This window comes from Brugia malayi (assembly GCF_000002995.4).
Source record: "Brugia malayi strain FR3 genome assembly, contig: Bm_v4_ChrX_scaffold_001, whole genome shotgun sequence".
NCBI classification, from domain to species: domain Eukaryota; kingdom Metazoa; phylum Nematoda; class Chromadorea; order Rhabditida; family Onchocercidae; genus Brugia; species Brugia malayi.
In genome coordinates, this window is record NW_025062479.1 from 75,761 (window position 1) to 102,564 (window position 26,804).

A 26,804-nucleotide genomic window follows, 5' to 3' on the forward strand; every position below is an offset into this window, starting at 1 on the left:
GGTGGAAAAAGCGAGTAGAAATTTAACTAAAAATTCGCATTTCTTTTTTTTAGGACTCTAAAATTTGAAGCTATTGTATTTTTCAAAATTTTTAAAGTTGGAATGAAAAGTGTGGAAAATTTGGTGTTGAACCGCTATCAGTATTGTTGTTTTAGTTAAAAAAGAAAGAAAAAGAAAATGAAATATTAAATAAGTCAAATTTTGGAAACTAATTATGTTGGACAGAAATAACTAGCTTAACTTATTTCTTGGACTTTTCTTTTCAAGAATTAAAAACCATCGCATCCATTCTTTAAATATAAAAACTTCAATTTCATTTTTGAAAAATTTCTAACTCTTTCCGAATCTGAACAGATTTATATGCATTTTTGAGAATGCCAAGAAAAAAATATTAGAAAATAATAGCAAATATGATGAAATGTGGATGAAATGAAATGTCACCGATGCAGCATTCCGGTTAACTTCAGGAAATTGCCCGTATTATTATGCATTTTTGATTATTTATAAGACATTCTCTCTGTTTCTTTTCCGTTTCATTAGCTTAACCGATTAATTTATTCCGATTCACTGAATCAAAGATGAAATAAGTTTCGTTGTCTAAAATATGCCTTTGAAGTTATTCAAGAATTTAATAGAACAACAACAATAATAACAATAATAATATCAGTATCGAACAATAATAATAATATTAACAGTAATATAAAGTAATAACAATGATAGTAATAATGATAACCTTTACTCGTATTGACTTACGATTATTAATCACTTTTCTTCACTTTAATTTAAATTTTACTAGTAAATAATTGCTAGGTGTGAGTATTTTAAACGCGATCAACATTGAAACTGATAGATATGTTTGTATTTGAAAGGTCGAAGCTTCTGATAATAAATCCAAATTGAAATTACAAAAGGTTTTTTTTTTAAAAAAAAAAAAAAAAAAAAAAAACTTACTAAATCATCTTCATTTCAAGTTTATCAGAATTACTAATAGATAATGTGGTACTTTTATGTAAATAAATAAACAACAAATGCATTTTTCCACTTTTACTGTATTTATTTATCTAATTTGATGATATTTTTCATGTTTATTTTCCTGGAAAATTCTAGAATGAGAAATGCCAAAGGTTAATTTCAGTGCATACTGACAGAACGAAACCAAAATGAATTGGCCACATGAGGGTTGCATCAATGTTAGACAGAAAAATGACAGCATACTAAATTAGGGCACTGATGAAAGGAAATAAACCATTCAATCAAATTTGAATAATTCAAAAACTAAGAGAAACTTGTAAGCACAATGTTTGAGTTTCTTCATTTTCTTTTTTTTTTTTTTCTCTTTTCTTTTTTTCTTTTCAGACTTATTTTATTAAAGGATGAAAAAGTGGAAGTAAAATGGACATTCATCTAACTAACTTACGTGACACATTTCATAGGTACAGCTATAATAAAGCAGATGTCACCTGATATATGACTGTAACTAACAACTGTCAACCGAAATACAATATTCAATTCAAATTAACATAAATTGACATTTCGTTAAAATATGAGTAATAAATTGGAAATGATTGATTGGGAACAAATTTGATCGATTGTTTACGTCATTACAACTTACTTCATAATGTCCTATTGAGCTATTACAGACATAAGTTTACTAGTCCAGCCAAGAAATGAAGGATAAATTGGCCATATCACTTTTTTTGATTGTCATTGTTGCAAATTATTTTCCTAATTAATTTTATTTGAGGATAAAAAAGAAAATGAATGATTCAGTGCTGTAATGTGACAAATGTCACGAATAGGAAACGTGTACTACGCCATATGAAACTTTCATTACGTAAAGCAATGATGATGGTAATCTATTATTGACACAAGAAAATTACAAATTTGATATCATATAAATTTCAAACTGTAATAATGAGCTGTGAAAACTATTAAGTTTACCAACATTTTCAACATATGAACTGGCGGTAAGATATAAGTTAGAGGAATATTTATCAAATAATATATAAAACGCATGTTAAAAATAAAATTATTGTTTATGTGAAAGCAAAAGTTATTGTTTATGAAATATCACAAACAGCTGACGAAAAGTAATTCACATATTGCAGATTAAACGCAGTGAAAAGGAACTTTTAATAAAAGTTAATTTTTTGTGATAAAAAGCAAAGAAGCAAATATTATGTGACATTAAATAAATACTAAGCTGGAAATGGATGATAATTTAAATGAATAATTTAATTTTTAATGAAGTTAAAAGTAGTAATAGTTCAAAATTTGCTCCTTCCTCACTATTTTCCATTAAAATATTGGGTTTTAAATTTTCATTTTTAAAATATATTAAATCAATCAAATAACTTATTCATTTTCATTTTTTAATTTTATCATTTTAATATTTTTTAGGAAATGATGTATTATATCAATTCGTGAATATTAATTAAATGGTTAATAAGGCACTGAAAAAAAAAAAAAGGACAAACAATGTTTGATTATTTGAACATTAAAGTTGAAAAGCAATAACAGTTAAATGATATGTTAATAATTAAATAAAGTAAAGAAAAATATTTAAAACATACTTTTATTTTCTTTTAAATTCGGTTCAAATAGTTTTAGGTGTGAAATAATTTCAACAATTTGTTAGCTTCAAAAACAAAATTAAAGATTGAGGGAATAAATATTAGTAAAGAAGGAAAATTGAAAGGTGGGAATAAAAAATGAAACGATTTGAATTGAAAAAAAAAGGAATTATAAAGTGAATTGAAGAAATTTACTGTCGCTGATAAATTAATTGAATTGAATTGAAAAATTTCAAAAGTTTCGTTTCATAAGACAAGAAAATGTGACGGAATTGCATATCCCACTGAAATTTAACTTTTATTTATTGCAATTTTAGTGATTATTTGTTGTTGCGATTTTAAGTTTATTTTATTAAAATTCTATTTCCAATTGTTTACAGCCATCCATCACTCAGACGAAACAAATTGAATGTTTATTCAATAATGAAAATAACAAATAGTTTTATTTTTCATTTTATTTTCAACATATTGACAATGATTGATTTAAAAATTCGAGTTTTAAAAATTTTGGTAGTAAAACTTAGCAAAACGTAACTATTGGATACACATATAACAAACATACAATTTTTTGATTTATTGTTTATAGAAATAAAATTACTACTAGCAATTGATCATATTGTCCGAAATAAATAACTTTTATAATCTGAACTTTGTTTTTATCATAAATATCCATTCATCTAAGCTGTTGTTTTCAAATTTACGTACAATCATTCATTACTTTACGATTGATTGCTTGGAAAGTTAAAGCCTTTTCATTTTTTTTTTTTTTTTTTTTTTTTTTTTTTTTTTTTTTAATATATTGAAGCTATTCTTGTGATTGGTAATTAGATCGTTTACTGTTTGATAATTTTCAAATTCTCAAACGTTGGTATTTGTAAGCAAGTAGTACATGGTTAGCTGAAACGATTGACTGGCAGCTTTAGATGTTGTTTATTAATCAAAGTTTTTGTTTACAAAAGAAATGTAAGAAAAAAAAGAAGGTGGGAAGGAAGAATTGTAAATAAATAAACACACAAAAAGAAGAAACGGAAAACAAACAAATAAAAAATAAAAATATTTGCATATATATTGGAAAGAAAAAATTTTCCAACATAAATAGATCATAGTTGTTTTTAAATACTAAGTTCAGATATGAAATATTCAAATTTTGTGAAAAAAAAAAAAAAAAACTTAAAATCAAGTATTCAAAACCATAAAAAAGTTCAAAAATTTATTTCATTATGATGACTTATGCATTGAAATTGAAGAGAGAAAGCTAAAATTAGATATAGTATAAGTATATCATATTTCCTCGAATATTTTAATTTGAGATGTAAATTAACCATATATGAAAAATATTTCACATAAAAATTTTAATCCTTTATTTTTTTTTTTTTCATTTTTTAAAAGCATACAGTTGAATTGATAAAGCTATCTCATTACTTTTTCATAATAAACGAAAAAAAAAATGAAAAAATGAATAAAATTTCCATACATTTTATTTGTGCTTAGTTTGCTTTAAAATATGCGAAATAAAAAATTTGAAAAAAGAATAAAAAAAAATTCAATTCAAGAAGATAATTGCACCAATACAACCAAAAATGCTATCATTTATAAAACGAAAGAAAAAAAGAAGTCGAAGAAAAATGATAGCAAAATGATTATATATATTAATGACAAAAAAAAAAAAATTCTGTTTTAGATTACTTTAAAGATTTTAAATCTTTTTTTTTTAAAAAAAATATAATAAAAATAAAACAATTATGAAATGATTTATTGGATGATAAATAGTGTATATTTGTGCAATATTATTTGCATTTTCACTTTTTTTGTTTTCAATTTCTAAACAACAAACAATAATTTTTCAAATTTTCCACCTATAATAAAAATCCTTTTTCGACACATATTTAAAATAATAATAATGATAATTAAAAGTAACAGAATTTGCTTAAACGATAATTTAACCTAAATCATAACTCAATTTTTCATCCTTATATCATCAAAAATTCTTAATAAAAAAAAAAATGATTACGTTAGATTATTATCATCTAAATTAGACTTTATTACCTTTGATTATCATTACTTTTAAATAACAACGATTATTACTGTTTAACTTTTGATGTGTGTTCTTATTTAATAAAGTAAAAAGTGCTATTGACATAATTTTATCTTATGTCATTCTGTCTAAAATCATTATTTCGAACAAAGAAAAAATAGATATTATTAATATTAATAGCATTGTAGAATGTATAAAAACGAATTCAAATAATTTTTTTTTTCTCTTAAAAAAGATTTTCATTTAGAAGAAAAAAAAAGAAGAAAGGAAATAATCTGTGAAGTCGAAATTCATTTTTGAAATGTAGTATACTCAATAGAATTTATTTTAATTTATTTTGAGAATGATAATGTTTCTTTCTACTGATTATTCCGTAAAAATGGAAAAGTATCATTTTTACTCATAAAAAAATTTCAATCAATTTTAGTGAAACTGAAATATATGATGGATGAAATATTAAAGTTACATGAAATATTAAACCAAATAGCTAATTAATTACAATGTTTCAAAAAGAAAAAAAAAAGAAAATTGTTACACCAGATGGAATTTTAATTGATAAATTATTTCGAGGAAGTGCTTTAGACATTAATACGAATGGAATAAAAATACTTTTTTTATATTAAATGATTGATTGATTAATTAAATTCTAATTTAAAATTAAAATTTTTAGATCTCTTAATTTTGCTAATGCAGTAACCCTTTTTTTAAAAAAAAAATTGATTAAAATAATTTTTTTTTTTTTTTATTAACCATTATGATATATAAAAAAAAAGCGAAAGTAAGTGCATTTGTAGCAAACTAATAATACAATTTGATATTATTCATAAAATGCTTCAGTTTTTCATTTATTATTTATTTCGAAAAGGAAATTTTAATAATATTTCTTTCAGCAGGTAAAAATAATATGCAATATTTGATACTAAAATTGTTACAACAATCATTTATAAAACAAACTTAAATAGTCACTGAAGCGGTTGAAATATTCATTAATTTGTGCAAGAGATAAATGGTGGAACAAATGCAATTAAAAAATATTCGTTGAATAAATTATGCTGAAAATATCAGTTATTCACATTCAATAAAAGTTATTGTTTCAATGTATTTGCAGTATTTAAATAATTCAAATGTTTTAGGTTAGTGAAATGAAGCTTACTTCAATGATAAAAGCTATTTAAATTATATCATTTGTTCATTTTGTTATTTATATTAATTATTAGTGTTTGGCGTGTAATTATTGTTTAAACAAATCAAACTTATAGTTACACTATATTTGAATTAAATTTTGAATTTTTTTAAATGATCAGCCTTTTTCTTTTTTTTGTTTTTTTAAGTTATAAAACTGAAAAATTATCCATAAGTGAAGTAAAATTTTAGTCAGTAATTGCAAATAAAAGTGAAAAAAATGTGCAATAAAAAAAAACAAAAGTAACCCTCAAAACATTTAATTGGATTCTTATGGAATATTATTATTTATCATTATTATTGTTGATAGTATTATTATCATTGTTATTACTTTATATTACTGTTAATATTATTATTATTGTTCGATACTGATATTATTATTGTTATTATTGTTGTTGTTCTATTAAATTCTTGAATAACTTCAAAGGCATATTTTAGACAACGAAACTTATTTCATCTTTGATTCAGTGAATCGGAATAAATTAATCGGTTAAGCTAATGAAACGGAAAAGAAACAGAGAGAATGTCTTATAAATAATCAAAAATGCATAATAATACGGGCAATTTCCTGAAGTTAACCGGAATGCTGCATCGGTGACATTTCATTTCATCCACATTTCATCATATTTGCTATTATTTTCTAATATTTTTTTCTTGGCATTCTCAAAAATGCATATAAATCTGTTCAGATTCGGAAAGAGTTAGAAATTTTTCAAAAATGAAATTGAAGTTTTTATATTTAAAGAATGGATGCGATGGTTTTTAATTCTTGAAAAGAAAAGTCCAAGAAATAAGTTAAGCTAGTTATTTCTGTCCAACATAATTAGTTTCCAAAATTTGACTTATTTAATATTTCATTTTCTTTTTCTTTCTTTTTTAACTAAAACAACAATACTGATAGCGGTTCAACACCAAATTTTCCACACTTTTCATTCCAACTTTAAAAATTTTGAAAAATACAATAGCTTCAAATTTTAGAGTCCTAAAAAAAAGAAATGCGAATTTTTAGTTAAATTTCTACTCGCTTTTTCCACCTAACAATTATTGTAAACAATATGTTATAATCATAAATTTGTTCATTTTAATCTAAATATTTTTCATTGTTTAAATTGTTTGTTTTTTTTTTTTTTTTTTTCATTCATAATTAACATATTAATGAAGTTATAAAGACTGAGAGAGAATTCAAAAATTTTTCGATTTGCTTTGCTTTTTCTACTAATCCATTCCCTTTTTTTCGAATTTTATATTCTAAACTTCTCCTTTTGTTTTGTTGTTAAATTGTAACTTTTCTCAAATTTACTTGAAAATTACACTATTTGTTAACTATCACTATACCGATAATTCGTTTCTTTTTTAAAAAGTTTTTTTCTCTTTTCTTGATATAAATATAATATGCATAAATATTTCTTATATTAAAGAAATCTAAAAAGCATTAAAAAATTTTTATGCCTATATAACAGGCTTATATTATATCAAGCGAATATGATTATTCTAATGATTAGTTTTGCGAAACTTTTTTAAGTTCGACTTTTTTCTATTTTGATAATGTTACTCGAGTAATAGTGCACCAATAATGGCGAAAAAAAAAAATCTAAAATATAATATTAAGTCAATTCAAACTATAACTAAAATTTAAGCTATGTTGAAAAGAAACAAGTCTAATACTTTCTAATTTTGATAGCTCTGTTACCATTACTTGATTTAATTCGTAGAATAAACACCATCATCACCGTAATCCTTATAATCATCATCACAACCATCACAGTTTTCATTACCATCATCATTATCGTCGCCATCCATCGACATGACCATTATCATTATCATCATCACTCATCATTTTAGCAATAGCATAATTACTATAATCATCATCACAACCATCATTATCATTGTCATCATATAATCAATCATCACCATTGCAAGTCATTATTATCATCGTCAATATCATTATCACCACCACCATCATTATCATTATCATCACCACCATCATTATCAACACTACCATCATTATCATCCTTATTATTATCATCATCATCGCCATAACCATTATCATCGTAACTAACATTATCATTTATTAATAATTCTGATCGTCGCTGATATCCTCATGTTTTGCATATTCATTCATGTACTGATCATTAAATTAATCAAGTAAAATAAAAATTGAATGATCACTAACTTATTAGAAAATAAAAAAAAATCATCGCTTCTTGCTTTTTTGAACTGGGTATTTTAATTTTTATTTGATTTGTAATATGTATAATATTATTTCCAATAATATTGTTCTCCTATCATTAGAAGTGTGAAGTATTAATTAAACATTTTAAAACGACACTTAATTATCACTTAATGAAGGTATGATTATCTATTTTATCATTTTTATTATCATAGATTTATTCATTGTCAAACGCTGAAATCATTTTTATTTTTTCTTCAGGCGGTCAAATAAATAATTATAGATCAGTTTTGATAACAAATAATTGCTTAATTACTGGTTACAGATGTAAAAAATTTCAAATTTCTTACCACTTTCTACAAATCTAAAAAATAAAAAATTTTCAAAGTGGTTTAGAAATTTCTTACAATAACTTTGGTTAATCTTCACTGATATAGTGTAAGTTATGTCTAATCCACAATTACATATAGTGGAACACTAATCTGAAATTTTGAAATAATCGGATTCTTTCATCCATGTAAGAAATAATGCATTATTTAATGCATCCTATTAATGAATTTGAAATCAAAACCAAATAATGTAAATAACTCAATTTTATTTTACTATAAAAAATAGAAGAATCAGCAAAAATGAAAACAATATTAAAATTCCAAATAGAATACAATGACTGATAAATTTTGATATTATCAATTCTTTTTGATTAACCTAAAGTGATAAGCGAATTCTGTGACATCAGTTATTAGTAGTTATGTTAATTGAATTCTCTTTAAATGAGCGATGAAAATGAATTCAATAATGGGAAGAGAAAAGAACATTAAATCAATGATGGAAAAAATTCAAAAAAAAAGTTCTTTTTGGTGATAGTAACCGATTGTAATCGATATGAACGGAAAACTTTTGTCCCTCTCCGTCTGCTATAAATACAAAGTGAGTAATGAAATTGAATTTTATACAAAGCAATAAAATTGAATTTTATACAATGTCACTAATAAAATTCAATTTCTTACAATGCTATTAATAAAATTTAATTTCTTACAATGCTATCAAAACAAAATTGCCACTAATTTTAATACTCATAGCAACAAAGACCCAAAAAAAAAAAATAAATAAAAAATAAAAAAGGAAAACTATTGTACATCATCAAAATTATTTAACAATTATAATAATAGTGTAAAAATTAAGATGAAGAACAAGAAGAATTATTATTGTAATAAATAATAATAATGTTAATAGCAAATATTGATAGCAATCATAATAGTTAATAATAATAGTTATAATAACAATAATAGTAATAATAAGAAGAATTGAAATGATAATAATAGCAAGAAGAAGAGCAGAAAGAATTATTGTTGTAATAAATAATAATAGTTATAATAATAATAATAATAATAATAAATAAAACAATAACCACAATAGTTTTTTATAATTATCAATAGTATTGTTAATAATGAATAATAGTGATAGTGATTATAAATAATGAGAATTGTTGTTGTGAAAATAAATAGTGACAGCAATAGGAATGATAATAATACGAGTTAAGCTGAAAATGAAAGGAATTTTTCAGGGAAATTATACTAATATCAATAAAAATGGAAATTGGTGACAATTATTTATGACAATAGCATTAGTGGAATTATTATAATAATAAAATATTTAAATAATTTTCCACTATTTCCCCACAATGCAATTTTGAAATGTTTTCAATGGTTGTAAGATTTTATTTATTGCTCTGTTCAAGAATAATACCGCCTCAGTTTTACAAATGCTGCATGTTTCTTAAAATATTCCATTTACAAAAAAAAATCTTTGTAAAAAATTTGTTTATAAATTTTTTTTTTTTTTAACTAAAATAATTATTAAGTGATATTGTTTAAATGATTATCAAGTCAGCAAGTTTTCTCTTTTTTCTCAATTTTTATTTCTTAATAATTACTCTTTTATATTATCACATTTTCTGACTAATCAGACTTTAAATCAATCATTGTCAATATGTTGAAAATAAAATGAAAAATAAAACTATTTGTTATTTTCATTATTGAATAAACATTCAATTTGTTTCGTCTGAGTGATGGATGGCTGTAAACAATTGGAAATAGAATTTTAATAAAATAAACTTAAAATCGCAACAACAAATAATCACTAAAATTGCAATAAATAAAAGTTAAATTTCAGTGGGATATGCAATTCCGTCACATTTTCTTGTCTTATGAAACGAAACTTTTGAAATTTTTCAATTCAATTCAATTAATTTATCAGCGACAGTAAATTTCTTCAATTCACTTTATAATTCCTTTTTTTTTCAATTCAAATCGTTTCATTTTTTATTCCCACCTTTCAATTTTCCTTCTTTACTAATATTTATTCCCTCAATCGTTAATTTTGTTCTTGAAGCTAACAAATTGTTGAAATTATTTCACACCTAAAACTATTTGAACCGAATTTAAAAGAAAATAAAAGTATGTTTTAAATATTTTTCTTTACTTTATTTAATTATTAACATATCATTTAACTGTTATTGCTTTTCAACTTTAATGTTCAAATAATCAAACATTGTTTGTCCTTTTTTTTTTTTTCAGTGCCTTATTAACCATTTAATTAATATTCACGAATTGATATAATATATCATTTCCTAAAAAATATTAAAATGATAAAATTAAAAAATGAAAATGAATAAGTTATTTGATTGATTTAATATATTTTAAAAATGAAAATTTAAAACCCAATATTTTAATGGAAAATAGTGAGGAAGGAGCAAATTTTGAACTATTACTACTTTTAACTTCATTAAAAATTAAATTATTCATTTAAATTATCATCCATTTCCAGCTTAGTATTTATTTAATGTCACATAATATTTGCTTCTTTGCTTTTTATCACAAAAAATTAACTTTTATTAAAAGTTCCTTTTCACTGCGTTTAATCTGCAATATGTGAATTACTTTTCGTCAGCTGTTTGTGATATTTCATAAACAATAACTTTTGCTTTCACATAAACAATAATTTTATTTTTAACATGCGTTTTATATATTATTTGATAAATATTCCTCTAACTTATATCTTACCGCCAGTTCATATGTTGAAAATGTTGGTAAACTTAATAGTTTTCACAGCTCATTATTACAGTTTGAAATTTATATGATATCAAATTTGTAATTTTCTTGTGTCAATAATAGATTACCATCATCATTGCTTTACGTAATGAAAGTTTCATATGGCGTAGTACACGTTTCCTATTCGTGACATTTGTCACATTACAGCACTGAATCATTCATTTTCTTTTTTATCCTCAAATAAAATTAATTTATCACACATATTAACCTTTACTAAATTAAAGTTTTGCTCTTTTCCACTTACATTTTATTTACTTTTTGTTAAGTTAACTACTGTTAATAACATACTGAATAATAATAATAATAATAATAATAATAATAATAATAATAATAGTAATGATGGTAATGATAATAAAACTGGACAAATTGAAAAGGAAAATAATTTTTCAAGGAAATTGTAGTAATACCAGTGGAAATTGGTGACAATTGCTTTTGACAATAATATTAGTAGGATTATTATAAAACTGGTCAGTAATAAAAGATTTAAATAATTTTCTACTATTACCTCACAATGCAATTTTGAAGTGTTTTTTCATGTGCGGCAGATTTTATTTATTTTTTTTATTCAATAAATAATATAGTTGCAGGCAGAAGTTTTATAAATGCTCTATGTCTTTTAAAGTATTTGTTAATTAAAAAATTCTTGAGAAAAAAAATTTTTTTTTTATAAAATGTTTTTAATTTAAAATAATTGATGATTTTAAAATATTGTTAATATTTTAAATGATTATTTAGTTCACATTTTTTTATTTTTAAGACTTAAAATTTAACAAAAAAAATAATTATTAACAAGTATGTTAATAATTATTCTTTTATATCAGCATGTTTTTCTGTTGCATCATTTTGATTCCTTTGTTTTTTTTTTTTTGACGTTCCTATTGTTCAAGATGAGTTTAACTTTAAAATTAAAATATTCACTTTCAATTATAATAAATTCTTTCATGTATATTTGTTTTTTTTTTTTTTTTTTTTTTTGTTTTCTTTTGTGCAATAATGTTGCTTTTGGTTTATGACTTATCAAATATTTACTTTTTTTCTTCATTTGTACTAAAATAAATTATATAAAATCTATTATTTTATGATTTTAAAGTAGTGAATTTTTTTTAAGAATGAATATTTCTGTCTTATTAGGCAATAATGTAGGACTAATGACAAGAAATAAACAAACAAACAAACAATAATTAGGCAATGAGAAATGAATAAATAAATAAATATGCAAAAAAAAATTGTAGCAACGGTATCGTTTTTTTTATCAAAATTACATTTGCTAATTATCAAGTTATCTGTTTTAATGAATTCTCTTGCTTTTCTCTCTTTTCTTTGTGCTCTTTAACTTAATTAAATAAATGATAAAATGCTATGAAAACTTTTGTGAAACATTTTCAGGTGGATTAGAGCAAATGGATAATCAAATTGTTCGGTGATAGCATTTAATAGAACATATTGCTTGGGTTAAAAAAAAAAAGAAATTTCATTTTTTTTTTCTTTTTTTTTAGTTTTATTTTTATGAAATTTTCAAAATTTATCTGATATTCTATTAATTTAATTAATAAAAGATTCATATTTGCTTCTCATTTTTCTGACAGAAATGTAAAATAATTTCAAAATTTCTAATTGATTGTAATTATAATTTTAAATTTCTATGAAAAAATAATTTCTGATCAATTCATGCATATTTACAAAAATATTTTCCTCAATTCTTATCATTATTATCATTTAAAATTTATTAGCAAAAATTTAATTATTTAAAATTAAAAGAAGAAAATAAGTGGATAATATTACAAATATATTTGATATCTTAGTATTTTTTTTTTTTTTTTGTTTTTGTTTTGTTTAAACTGTATTTTTAGCTGCATTTTAGTTATAGCATTCAGATGATCAATTTTAATTACTGAAAATAACTTTTTTCTTGAAAATTTTCAAAAATATTTGAATATGTCTTTTCAAGTATTCTTGCGAGACAATTTTATTTCATTCATGTTAGATTAATTTTATATTATTAATCAAATTCGTGAAAATTTTTCCTCGAATTTTTTTTACCTTAAACAAATATAGCTAATCAGATATTGTTTTGAGATTCAAAATTGACATATAAATTTGCTTGAAATTAAAAAAAAAGTTATATTATAAGTTCCACTTTTGCAATCTTTTCATTTCAGTATGAGACGATTTTAAAATCTAATGAAGATAACTTGAATTGTTATCATTTTGCATTTATTTATGATAACATTGATAAATGATATGAGTACCACTCATCTTGATAAGTAATTTCAATTCTAGAAATTCTAGAAACATTCTAGAAATTGAAATCGCTATGTTAATTCAATTTGCAATTCCAATGATCTTTTTAAATCGTTGAACTTTTAGAAATAGAAATAAGGATATATATACATATATTTCAAGCGCTAAAATGAAGTATTCTGTTAATCAAAATATTCTTATATAAATTTGAAATCATCAGTAATAAGTTTAATATTTCTTTTGAAAGTAATTATTCAACGACTTATCACAAACAATAATTTAATTTTGATATTTGTAAATAATTAAGTGATATAATATAATCATTTATTTAATTATTATTTTTCTTTTCTCTTTTTCCTTCTTTTTTTCTTTTTAATTTTAAAAAATTACATTAAAAAAATTTTTTTCTAACTTATTCAATTCTAAATGCTCTAGTGAATTTTTTTTTTTTAAGAAATAATTTTATTCATTTCAAAAATAATCGAGTTACACCATCTCGCCTGAAATTTTTTAATAAATGTTTCTCAAATATCTCACAAAATTTTTTTTTTTTTTCATTCTAATTATAAATTTTAACGAGGAAGAGGGAGAGAGAGAGAGGGAGAGGGAGAGAGAGAAATATTTATATTAGAATTACTTGTAACTGATAACGATGATAATGTAACAATTTTTATATGCAATATGAATAACTGATAGTAGTGATAATATGTGTGAAATTGTTATTGCTATGATAATTATTCACCTATACACTATTTGTATGTAATAAAATATTTTAGTAAACATTTTTGTCAAAACAAAGGTTTAAATTTTGCAAAAAAATAGGAAAGGAAAAAAAAATTTTTTCCTTTTGAATCATTTAAATTTCTAACTAATTTGATTTTATATTGTTATGCTAACGATTGATAAGCAAAGAGAGAGAGATTTGTCATCTTTGAAACTTTATTTTTTTTTCTTCTTTTCCTCTCTCTCTTTTTTTTTTTTTTTTTTTTTTTTTGCCAATACAATAAATCTTTCATTATTGCTTATTTGTTCAATAACAATTAAAATTGCAACTATCGCTAAATAAAAGATTTTTTTCTCGTCCTCCTTTCTTCGTTATTTAGCAATTCTTTCATTTTATTTCATTTTTTTTTTTTAAAAAACAAATCCAATTGCACCACAGCGCCTACTGATTGTAGTAGATGCTTTTACTCTTTTACAATGAAAAATTAGAATAAATTGATGGCATCGTTCTTTTTTTTTTTTTTTTTACTTTTTTTTAAAAAAAAAATATCAAAATTTAAAACTATACAGCACCGATAAGATTGCTTGTCAAATGTCATTAAAGCATTAATGTTTTATGCTTTTAGTTAAACTATTATTTTTCTTCTAAATATATTTCTAATTTTCTATTAATAGTAAATGCAATATTAGAAAGTAAAAAAAATAAAGATAAAATAGTCCTTTCGTTTTTTTGAACTTTTATAATTTTTTAAAAATTAACATTTTTTTATTGTAAATGTTATTACTATGTAACAAATATAAGCCTATAAGTAATTTTTTTCTTTTTTTTTTCTTTTGATATTAATAATCTATTAATTTATTTGTTCGATTTATTATTATATCCATCTAATTAAAGTTAATAAATTTTTCAATTTCCAAATACAAAATATTTTTTTTTTTCTCTTCATTCGAAATATGACAAAGTTGACAAAATTATTGTTGCCATTTCTTCGTTTTTTTTTTGTGTGTGTTTTGTGTGTGTTACTTTTTTTGTTTATGTTACACTCAATAAGTATCACCTTTGTTTTTTCTTTCTTTTTTTTTGCTCGATTCTTTTGTTTATTTTTTAAATAAACATTAATAATTTCAGCAAACAAAATTTGCCGAACAGTTGTAACAAGCAATAAAACAGGAAAAAATGCTAAAAAGTTGGTTACGTATTGCTGGCTCGAAAGTTTGTTTATTATTTATTCGCTTTTTTAATTCAATTTTATTTATTTATTCTTTTTTTATTCAATTCATTTAGAGTTAAATATTACTCATTAATTTGTCTTTTATACTTCAAAAATGAAACGAAATTCAATTTTTTTTCGCTATGACTTTTTTTTACATTCATAATTTAAAATTTAATTTTTTGCACTTTTTTTAATAATCATTTTATAATATTATAAAGAATATCTAATAAATTCTTTTCAAAAGAAAAAAAGTGAGACAAATAAATAAATAACTTTTCCTTTTTTTTTTTTCTTCCTTTTAAATTTTAAAAATTTATCTTATTAAGTTTATTTTTTCACTTCATTTTTCTGTTTATTTTTCTTATTTTTTTTCCCTTCAAAAAATTATTACTTCTTTGCTTACAATTCAGCATTACAAATCTTTAGCTAAAATGTTTTGAAGCTTTTTTAATTTTTTTAGATGGGACCAATATTTTTGCGTATTTTATTAATAACAATTGTTTCTATTTATGCTATTTTTGGAGCACTCATTTTATCATATTTGGAAACTAAAGAACAGGTAGATCACCTGTCAAATGTTCGATTACACAACGATATCACTCAAATTTCCACTCGTAAGTTCATTTTAAAGTATATGAATGTTTATTAATTCTGCAATCATATAATTAATTACTTTTAGAAATAAATGAACTTATAATTAATTATCATCAACAGTTGTGATAAGTATTATTTTTGTAAATCTATCTGTTAAAAAAATAAAAAAATATTTTATTTTTGAAAAAAATAAAATGCGCATTATTAAATATTTTTTTATTCCTCTCCATAAACAATAATTCCCTAACAAAAAAAAAAAAATAATTATTTATTTAAAACTATAAGATAAATATTTAGATTCACTAATAATCTCACCTATTTATATGAATCATTGGAATAGTACACGTCAATGTATAACTGATATTATCAAGGTAGTGAAATTTTTTTTTTTTTTTTTTTTTTTTTAATAGATAATTATTATTTACTTATTTAAACATGGTTTTTTAATATAACTTATTATTTATTTAAACACAGTTTCTTTTTTGTTTGTTTTATAAATTTCTCGATTCAAAATTTTAGCATAAAAGATGCAATAAAAATAATATATGTGATTGTAATTAATAGAAATAATCATAAAAATGAATGTTTATATAAAATTGATTTTAGCAAAAGTGAAACAATTAATAGTTTTGGTTATAAAATCATTTTATTTAATTTATTAATTGTTTACAAAAGATTTGGCATTGCTAATTTACATTTTCAAATTTTTAATTTATGAAAATTACTAATCGTAATAATTGTATTAGATTAAATTTTGTAAATATTAATTATAAAAATCAAACATTTTTAACTCTGTCTATTTTTTTTCCTTTAAATTTGAGATTGATTTTAGAATTTGTTGAGAAAAAGCAATTGTTCTAATATTATATTCGGTCGTTTGTCAGTTCGCTATTTCAAACGTTGCTATTATTACAATTTACTTTCACTTTCAAATGTAACAAATAATGAACAAAGGGATGATAACAATAATTACTTATCAACATATAATCAATCATCAAATTATCAAGGTTCATTCAACAATAATCTTCAAAAAAAAAATTATAATTATTTTGTGAGATAAACTAATATAATTGGAATATAACTATAGCTCTTCAAGTGCTAATTTAATTAGAAAAATGAGACAAATCATTGAAGTATAGTCGTAATTTTACAAAATAGCAACTAATTTCAATAAATTTTATAAATAAACAAATTTAGTTAGTTACAATTATTTCGCTTCTTTTTTTTTTTTTTTTTTTTGTATTTTATTTAGATTCGGAAATGAACAAAGACTCATCGGTTAATGAATGGCTATTTTTTGATTCGTTATTGTTTGCATTTGCACTTATTACAACAATTGGTTTGTTTTCATTTAATTTAAAAAGAAAAAAAAAAAACAAACAAGCAAATAAACAAAATAGAATTAAATGAGAAATTAAATAATGCAAAAATAATGGAACTTATAAATAAACTGTGAATATAATACTTATTCACATGCAATTTAATATTTTGTCTTGTTTTATTTTTAAAGAATATTATAAAATTGATAATTTTTTATGATAACTTTTTATTACCAAAATTTATAATTCTATTAATTATATTTATTGTATAGTAAAAATTTTCAAAAATACAATTAATTTATTTATTTATTTTTTATTTTTCACTTAAGGTTATGGCAATATTACGCCGAAAACATTCGCAGGACAAATGTTTTGTATATTTTTTGCTGCATTTGGTGTACCATTAACACTACTTATTATTGCTGATCTTGGCAAATTTATTTCTCGAATTATTTTTGCTTGCAATGATCGTTTCAATAATAAAATAAAGTTATTACTTTTTTTTCTTTTTTTTAAATTTCACAATTTTTTTTAAAAATCAAAGAATTTTATGAGCAAAATTTTGTCTCTTTTTTTTTTTTCGAGAAAGAAAAAAGACAAATTTTATCAATGAAATCTTTTATGTTTTTCCAAATTTATAAATTGATTTTTATCTTAAAAATTCTTTCAATTATTTTCTTTTTATTTTAATCTTTAATTTTAGACGATTGCTGCGAAAACGTTTTAAGATGATAATATGTAATCACAAATCGAGTAAATTTATAAGTAATAATTCTAAAGGTAAATTACTGTGTGAAAAAAATGATGATAATGAAATAAATGGACAAAAAAATAACGATGATAAACAGGTATTTTCTTTATTTTTCAAAAAAAAAAAAAAAAATGGAAAATAAATAACTCATTTTTTTAATTTCTGGCAATTTTTTTTTTTTTTTTTTTTTTTTATAAGTAAAGAAAAATTTTTTTAATAAAATTAATTCATAAAATTAAAGATTAATGGAACAGAAGCAAAATCAGAAATGACTGATGATAATGAACAATCAAATCGAACATTAGCACTTCTTGTACTATTTTTCATTTATGTTATTGCTGGTTCATTGTTACTCAGTAGCTATGAACCTGAAATGCCATTTTTTACTGTAAGTAATTAATCAAAATTAACAAAGCAAATTTTATTTTACTTAAATAAGAAGAAAAGAAAAGGAAAAAAGTGAAACAATTATTCAATTATAATTCATTTCCTATTTCATTAAGTTTATTTCAATATTTTATTTTTAATTACTATTCATCTTACATATTCATTTCATTATAATGATAATATAAACAATGTAAAACTAATGGCTTTTAAAAAAAAAAAAAGAAATTGATAATATTAGTTTATGAAAAATTATTTCAAACTGTAATATTTTTTTAGGCCATATATTTCAATTTTATAACATTAACATCTATTGGACTTGGTGATATTGTACCACAAAGGTTTGATTTTAATTACTTTAAAAAAAAGTTTTTTTTTTTAATTATCATTGTTGTTTATTTGATATTAGGATAGTATTTTTATTATATTAATATAAATTTATATTGTAATTTTACTTTTAATTTCTTCTTTTTTTTTTAGTAGAAATTTTTTTTCGGTAAAATTATTAGTAAATTTTTATAGGGTAAAAAATAAAAATAAAAACTAAATTTGCAGACGAACTTATATGGCAATAACAATTTTATACATAACTGTTGGTTTAGCACTTACAACAATTGCTATTGAAATTGCTGCTGATACATTAAAGAAATTACATTATTTTAGACGTCAAATTAAAAATGTTGGCAATATTGAAATTTGGTTTGGTGGCAAAAGGTTTTGATCGTTGTAATTTCATTCAAATTGACAATTTTTTAACACATCAAATTAAATGATAAAACTTTAAAAAGATTTGAAATCATTTAAAATTATAAAAATGTAAGATTAAATTTTGAAATTATTGCAATTAAAATTTGAAAACATTTTAAAATTAAAAATATATGATTAGGATTTGAAATGATGAAGTCATTTCAAATTAAAATGTAAAACTATTTTTAGATTTACTGTACGAGCAAATAAATTTGCCTTCTTCCCTAATTCCTCTCATTTACCTGTCGGAATAAAAGCATAAGACTATATTATCAATGCATTTAATTAATTAAATTTTTTTTTTTTGTTGCAAAATTTGTTGTCAAAAGAGAACAAAGAATTATGTATAATAAATTTAAGTTGAGTTTTTCTTCCTCTCTTTTTCTCTTTCTTTTTCATTAATATAAAAGAGAGACGTAAATTTTCTATTTACTTTTATTGACGAAATTTGTTTAAAATTTTAAAATTATTCCATTTACTAAAATTATTAAAATTATACAATTATTCAATACAGCAAATATATTATTGTTGATTTTTGCATTAGCATAACAGAAATCATCATGCTGTTGTCATTTTTACTTATTGTATTTAATGTACTTATTCCATTTAAAAATATAATTAAATTGAATTTTGAATTTTACACTACGAAATATAATAAATATGTTAAATGCAACAAATATTTGCTTATAGATTAACTGTTCGTCAGATAATTCGCAATTTATGTGATCAATTTAACATTCCTGATACAGCAATATCCGGTTTCAATATTGGTCATTTTGTTGAGGAAGCGATCAAGGTTGAAGCTGGTGAACGACCTTCATTACGAGTATAATCTTATTATGTATATTATTACCTTTTCCGTTCTTGAAGTTTTCTGTTTTCAAAAAAAGAAAAAAAAATCTTTTTTTTATTTTATAGACTACAACTCCACGACAAGAAGTTAATTCGCATGATGAAAATGGTTAGTTTCTTTTTAATCATTTTTTGTAAATGAAATTATTATACATTTAAAAATAAAATTTCTAATTGTTTAAATTCTTTTGTAGAATTTCTCACAAAAGCTTGTGCATCATGTGAGAATGAATCTGAACATGATGTATCGGAAAATGAACCAGAACCGGAACATATGTCAGAATCTAAGTTTGTATTGGAGGAAGAATTGAAACCGGAGTCTGAAGCAAAATCGGGATATGAATCAGAAGTAGAACTACCAGAACCTGAACCAGTCAAGCTGTTACCAGAAAAAGAAATTCCTCAATGTGAGCCAATATCAGTAACTCCTGAAATAGAATCAATATCTGAACCTGAATTGTATCTATTGGAGTTATCGAAAGAAGTAGAAATTCCATATATACCTGAAATACCAGTGCTTACTGTACTTGAACCAACATCGCCGCCGGAATCAGTGTCAGAATCAGTTGAAGTTACGGATGTAACACAGGAGCTGAAATCAGAACAAGGCACATCGGTTGAATCAGTACGTTAGCTATTTGAATAATCAAATATTGAATTTTATTTTAGTAATTTTAAATATATCAGATATTACTGGTAATAATTACAGTTATATTTGCAGGAAGAGAAGAGTGTTAAGGATCGTAAGTTTTAATTCAATTATTTCCAGTGTCACATCATTCAAATTAAATTTTTTAATTTAAAAGCAAATTTTATGCCATGAATTGAATTTAAAAAAAAGGAAAAAAAAAAAAAAACCAGGAAATAAAACCTAGATTTGAATCTGATAAAAATTTTTTAGAAGCATTTACAAGTTAGAATGAATTTTTCTTTTTTTCTCAAGATTGCCGAAAAATCACTCGTTACGATCTGTGATGGCGCAATTGTACATTAGGAAAAAAATTTATAGTTCAAATTTATCAAGCTATTCTAAAAATTTTCTACATATTCATCCATAATTAAAATATCAGCGCAAAGGAGAACACAAATTCATGTTTATGGATAACTTATTAAAATTTACTTTAATGATTCATGCCTCACGTAGTCACGTCAGATCGCGTATTATCATTTTCCTTTTCACATTATATATGCTTTTTGAGAAAGAATGTTTACAGCAAGACTGGATGCTTTACGGCGGAAAGGTTACAGTGAGGAAGCCTGGAAACGCTATCAAGAATATCAGAGTGTGAGTTACCTAATAATTGATGTTTTCAAACGTACTATTTTAAAATTATTGCTGTAGCTTTTTCTATTTGTTTATTCGTCCTTCTTCTTTTTTTTTTTTTTTTTTTTTTTATTTTAGGAATGGAATAAGTTCCGACGTCTTTCACGTACTCTTTCACGCAAAGATCATCGGAAAGGCGCAAAAAAATGATCGTTTATAAAAGATTCCAATGTTTTGCACTAAAATTTAATACTTTAAAATAAATGGTATATGCATAGATAACTATTAAATTTAATTAGTATTGAAGAAATTTTATGAATTACAATTGAAATTCGCTTTAAGTTTCTGAATTTCAAAATAAATTTAACATATGAAGAAAAAAAAATTTGTTACAATAATAAATGTCAAATTAGAGATGAAAAAAGATTTCGTCTTGCTTAATACTTCAGGATCGAAAGTGAAAAAATGCCGAAATGAATGTTAAATTAAAACTGAAATGCATCTTAAATGCAATAACATTAAATAATTAGTGCATTAATATAGTCATAATTAATGTGTTACTTTCAATGGAAATAGTGGAAAAATGCTACGATTTTAAAATTGGTATAAAATAATATCAAATAATGAAATGAATGATGATAATTCAGAAATAAAAGATAACAATCGCTAGTGCAGTAGTAGTCCGTTCAACATTTGAAATGTATTCGTCTTCCGGAACAAACTTGAAGAAATAGGAATGGTTTCTGCATTAAAAAAAAATATGCGTGAATCATTGCAGTGGATCTGAGTATATGATATGATAATATTTTGTTTGCAATATGAATCCAATCGATTAATTACACAAATCAAATTTTATCATTGGTGATAATCCTATATTCTTTCAAATTTGATTATAACAAAAATACAAATTATTCTGTATTATTGTTCTTATTGATAATAGAGAGAAAGAAAAAAGAAGGACCAATTAGCTATAAAACACAATATGCTCATTTAAAACTTTATTGAAGTTAAAGATAAAATCAAATTATTTAAAAATGATGACTAATTTCATTTAAAAAAAATAATAATATTCGTATTTTCGGGATGATAGTTTGATTTTCACCTCCATGTCAATTAGTGAACTTTTAAATTGTAAATTACTGTATGATAAGAAATCAGATAGCAGTCAAAAAATAGATGGAAGAAAAGATTGGTTTAAATTTGAAAATTTGCATTAAATTCTCCAAATAATTGAACGAAATAATCATTTTATATAATCGTTATTACTATTGTTAATTATTATTATTACTATTATTATAATTATTATTATTATTATCATTATTATTATTCGACATACTTTAATAATACTTAATTCGTTTTTCTGTTATTTCAGATGAAACTAATCTTGTCATAGTGCTTTTTCATCACTGTTACAATTTTCATTATTTATTAGACATTAAAAATTTCAAACAAAAGACCGAAAATTGCTACATTAAAAAATCAAAAATTAAATGATTTACCCTCGTTTTTTTTTAATGTAAGAAATTAATGAATAACTGTAAAAATCATCAATTTCTTCGTTATTTTTTTCTCAAAAATGTATCTAACATATTTCTTTTATCATTTGGAAGATTTAAAAATTAATAAAAAAAAAAAAAATCAAACAAAGTTATAATTTTATCATACTAACCAAGTATTATCTAAATATTAATTGGATTTATATTAATTATTTATTGGAGAAAAATTAAATTAATTATAGCGTTAAAAAAACTCAGTACGTTAAATTTAAATTTAAGATTTAACTTTAAAATTGACATGAACAGAGAGAGAGTGGATGAGTGTGAGAGAGAAAGAGAGAGAGAGAGAGAGAGAGGGAGAAGGAGAGGGAGGAAAAAAAGTTGCGTTAACAACTTTTTGATGTATATATTTACATTAGACTGGCAAAGAAATGTTTACATAAAAAGTTTGATGAAAGAGCTAGTTAATGTTTCTTGCAACATTGCGATCCGTTATTACATGGAATATTGCCGTTTGTACAATAACAATGCATTATCGCTGTTTGTTGACATTGTGTCAACTGTTGTTGTTGTTGTGTTTGTAACGGTAATTGACGATGACCACAATTTTGTTGACAAATTGTTTGACAAGCTGGTTGGCATTGTGTTTTGATAAGATTTGTGCTACATTGCTGTAAGCATGTTTGTTGACATTGTGGAATACATTGTGTTGATTCAAGCATTGAAGCATGAAGGCCTACTCGAATTATCTGAAAATGAAATGAACAAAAAACATAGAAAAAAAAATTTAATAGTTAATAAATATTTAAATATGATTTAAAAGTTTGTCAATAAATTAAACTATTGATAATTAATAAGTAATTTTATTTTTATTTTTTTCTTAGTACCAATTGATTTGTTAGTAGAATAATATTTTATTTTGGCACAAATTCCAATAATTATATAACAAATATATTTTGATGAATACTGACTGTCCAGATAATCATCAAATATTTTGTTTATTTTTTTAATTAATTCGATTATAAGTAGTTTAAAAGTTATCATCAGTTTCTTTTTTTTTTTTTTTTTTTTTATTACCATATAATAGTATTTGCTATTACTATTACTGTTAGTTGTAGTTGAGAAATGAACCAATCATCGAAAAGATTAAATTTGTATTAACAAATTTTGCTGATATGAATGTATGTTTCTTTTTTTTAATTTTTCAAATTTTAGATTTACGAATTATTAATCAATATGTCGGTCAATGTTTTCATTAATTTTTAGTTATTTTACAAAAGATTGTATGATGATGACAAGCGATGCTTACATCCATATAAATATGTTAATTAATTAAAATATAACTTCTTATTTTTCATTCTCGAGCAGCAATTTTATCCAGTAATGACGATAATTTTTGAATTTAGTTTCTAAAAATTTCGTTTAATTTAAAAATAAATGTTTGAAAAGTAGAAAAAAAGATAACAAAAAAAAGAGGTTTAGACCTGTAGTTTATATGGTTGTTTAGCTTGCTGACTAACAGATAAAGTTTGTTGCTGTTGTTGATAATATTGACAAAATTGTTGACAATTTTGTGTACATGGATTAGAACATTGGATAGTTTGCTGTTTTCCACATGATTGCTTGCAACTATCAAAACAATTTGCAAAACAAAATTGTGATTGGGTAAGATGTGGAAACAAATATGAATATGAAATTGGATTGCTAAATGGATTCATCGATTTGGCAAATTGTGCTTCCGATGATATGATGCAAATATCGGTGCAATGTTGCTTGCATTGTGGTTGACAATGTTGATTGTTTATCATTTTTTGATTGCAAAATTGTTGACAATTCTGTTGACAATGTGGCATGCATTGTTGCTGTATGATTGAAAATGATTGTGATTGCATGTTGCTAGATGAGCAACTTGGCTGGCACTGTTGCATGCAGCCGCATTGCATGCGATTACCATCCAAAAATGATTGCTGATTGTTGCATAATTGTTCACAACTAATTAAACAAATGAAGCATTGTTCCAGAATAGGTGATAATTGTTGATAAGAATATGGATATGATTGTTGTAATGAATTTATATTTGGATTCCAATAGAGTAAATTACCAGATTGTTGATTTTGATGCTGTTGCAAGTTGCATGACTGTATGCATGCATCATTACATGCATTCTCACAGTGCATTTGTGGCATATATGGATTGCACTGCGTGTTACATGACTGTTGGCAACCTGTTTGACATTGCTGTCCGATATGTGCATGCAAATTGCATCCGCAATAATTTGATTGTTGTAACTGTTGCTGCACTTGTGGACATGTGCATGACATCGAAAATATGGATGATTTTGGGACGCAAATGCATAATTCGCCAATCCATGGTTGCACTTGTTGCAGTTGATTGCATCCGCATAATTGACGTCGCATACGTATCTTCATATGCTCAGCCTATACCTTCAATTTATTTAGTATAATTGAAGAATAAAATGAAATTATTATTGCAATAACATTTTAATTAAATTAATACGAAATTATTATATTTTTAATTTAATAAATGTAATATTAAGATATATATATATATATATATATATATGCTTACATTGTTTATCACTATCATTGTCATGATCGAAGCAATAAGCAATTTAAATTGTAACACATCCATTAAGACGATAATAGCGTAATGAAATGAATGAGTTAGTTGTAATGGAAAATAATTTAACTAGAATTTGAATTTGTTGACTGGGTACTATTCGTAGTTAAGTTGAATTTCTATTCCTATCATTCATCAATCGTATTGATTTAAGCCACAAATCAAACTTTTAACCGGTCTTATTTTCAATTTTTGTTTGCTAAAATGACATAAACTACTATTAACATTAAAATGACGTTCTTCAACTTTATAATACTTTCATTTCACTACCACAAATATTATTATCCATATAATGTTTCATTTATCATTTAATATCGTTTTCTTCATAATTTTTTGAAATTAATAATTTATCATTCATTTGTTTTTTTTTTCTCTCGCTATTATCTATTAATAATAAAAAATTTAATTTATAATGCTTTAAACACAGATGAGAATTTTATTTTTCATCTCTAAAATTTTATTTTTTATTCAGATGATAATCAGGTTTAATGTTTACATGCTTATAAAATTTATAGGTAATAATAACAAAAGCAAAAGATGTAAATACTTCATTATAAAAAAAAATCTTTTTTTTTCAAAACAAATAAAAGATTGGTTAATGAAATAGCTGCTTATTTATCAAAAGAAAAAAAAAGAGAAAAACTTCCCATTCATTTGATTTCTAATCTGTTTTATATTGCTTTAAAAACAAAAACGAAAAAAAAAAGAGGCAAAACACGAACTTTTTAATGTTTGTGAATATTTTTTGAATATTTCAAAAATTTTCGTTTCTTTTTTCAATTTAATAATTAGCAAAAAATTTTCAATTCTTACGCAACAATTAAATGATATTAGTAATATATCTTTTTTTTTAAAAAAAAAAGCTATAAATTACATTAGAAAATAACAAATATAAATTGATTAAGTAAAACGAAGTAATTTTAATAGTGTAATTTGAAATTTATTTTTGTGCACTTGTTTTCATGATTTCAAAAAAAAAAAAGCGAATTACTCAATACAAAAAGTAATAAAAATTTTAACAAATTATTAAATAAATATTTTGAAGAAAAGGGTAAAAAAGAATTTTATTAAAATATAATATCAAAACATAATTTTATTACACTTATTTCAAATTTTATTAAAAAAAAAGGCAAAAAGAGAAAACAGAAAATGCATGTTAAGTTAAAGAATTTGAGCAGTGATAATCAATTTTTCTTCTAATTTTTTACCTTAAAAGAAAATTTAATAAACTTTTAATAAATATTATCTAATGTGAAAATTTTGTTTTGATGAAAAACCGTCCCTAACATCCCAAATAGTAAAAAACAAAACTATTATTATTTTCAATTCGCACAGTTTTAAGAATATTTCTCTATTAGCATCAAGCATAAATGTAAAACATTAAAACTTTAACACTTCAGCTTATAATAAAATTTGCACCAAATTAAATAAAAAAAATGTAATTTGTAAAAGTGTTAAAAGATTATCATTGATAAAAAAATATCAAATTTTATGGTAAATATCCCATCA

At 22.7% G+C, this 26,804-nt stretch overlaps 3 protein-coding genes across 4 annotated transcripts; 1 reads left to right on the plus strand and 2 right to left on the minus strand.

The window, feature by feature from the left end:
- Positions 1 to 7,697: 7,697 nt before the first annotated feature.
- On the minus strand, positions 7,698 to 8,693 carry Bm7830 (Uncharacterized protein; the record flags this gene model as incomplete). Its single annotated transcript, XM_043073082.1, has 2 exons — positions 7,698 to 7,888; positions 8,666 to 8,693. The coding sequence occupies 2 exons, from the start codon at positions 8,691 to 8,693 to the stop codon at positions 7,698 to 7,700; spliced, it is 219 nt and encodes a 72-aa protein (XP_042929016.1).
- An 8,409-nt stretch (positions 8,694 to 17,102) lies between these two features.
- Positions 17,103 to 21,369, plus strand: Bma-egl-23 (Uncharacterized protein; the record flags this gene model as incomplete). The annotated part of the gene is made up of 12 exons (XM_043073083.1): positions 17,103 to 17,181; positions 17,491 to 17,650; positions 17,865 to 18,009; positions 18,154 to 18,300; positions 18,576 to 18,637; positions 18,852 to 19,010; positions 19,734 to 19,869; positions 19,962 to 20,004; positions 20,090 to 20,520; positions 20,617 to 20,638; positions 21,110 to 21,180; positions 21,298 to 21,369. The coding sequence occupies 12 exons, from the start codon at positions 17,103 to 17,105 to the stop codon at positions 21,367 to 21,369; spliced, it is 1,527 nt and encodes a 508-aa protein (XP_042929017.1).
- Positions 21,370 to 23,119: 1,750 nt separating this feature from the next.
- Positions 23,120 to 25,268, minus strand: Bm1929 (Uncharacterized protein; the record flags this gene model as incomplete). Of its 2 annotated transcripts, XM_043073084.1 has the most annotated exons (3): positions 23,120 to 23,404; positions 24,140 to 25,093; positions 25,245 to 25,268. In XM_043073084.1, 3 exons carry the CDS (start codon positions 25,266 to 25,268, stop codon positions 23,120 to 23,122), a joined length of 1,263 nt encoding a protein of 420 aa, XP_042929018.1. The 2 variants fall into 2 exon arrangements, with proteins under 2 accessions (XP_042929018.1, XP_001897002.2); XM_001896967.2 differs by lacking the exon at positions 25,245 to 25,268 and having other exon boundaries at positions 24,140 to 25,084.
- Positions 25,269 to 26,804: the final 1,536 nt, after the last annotated feature.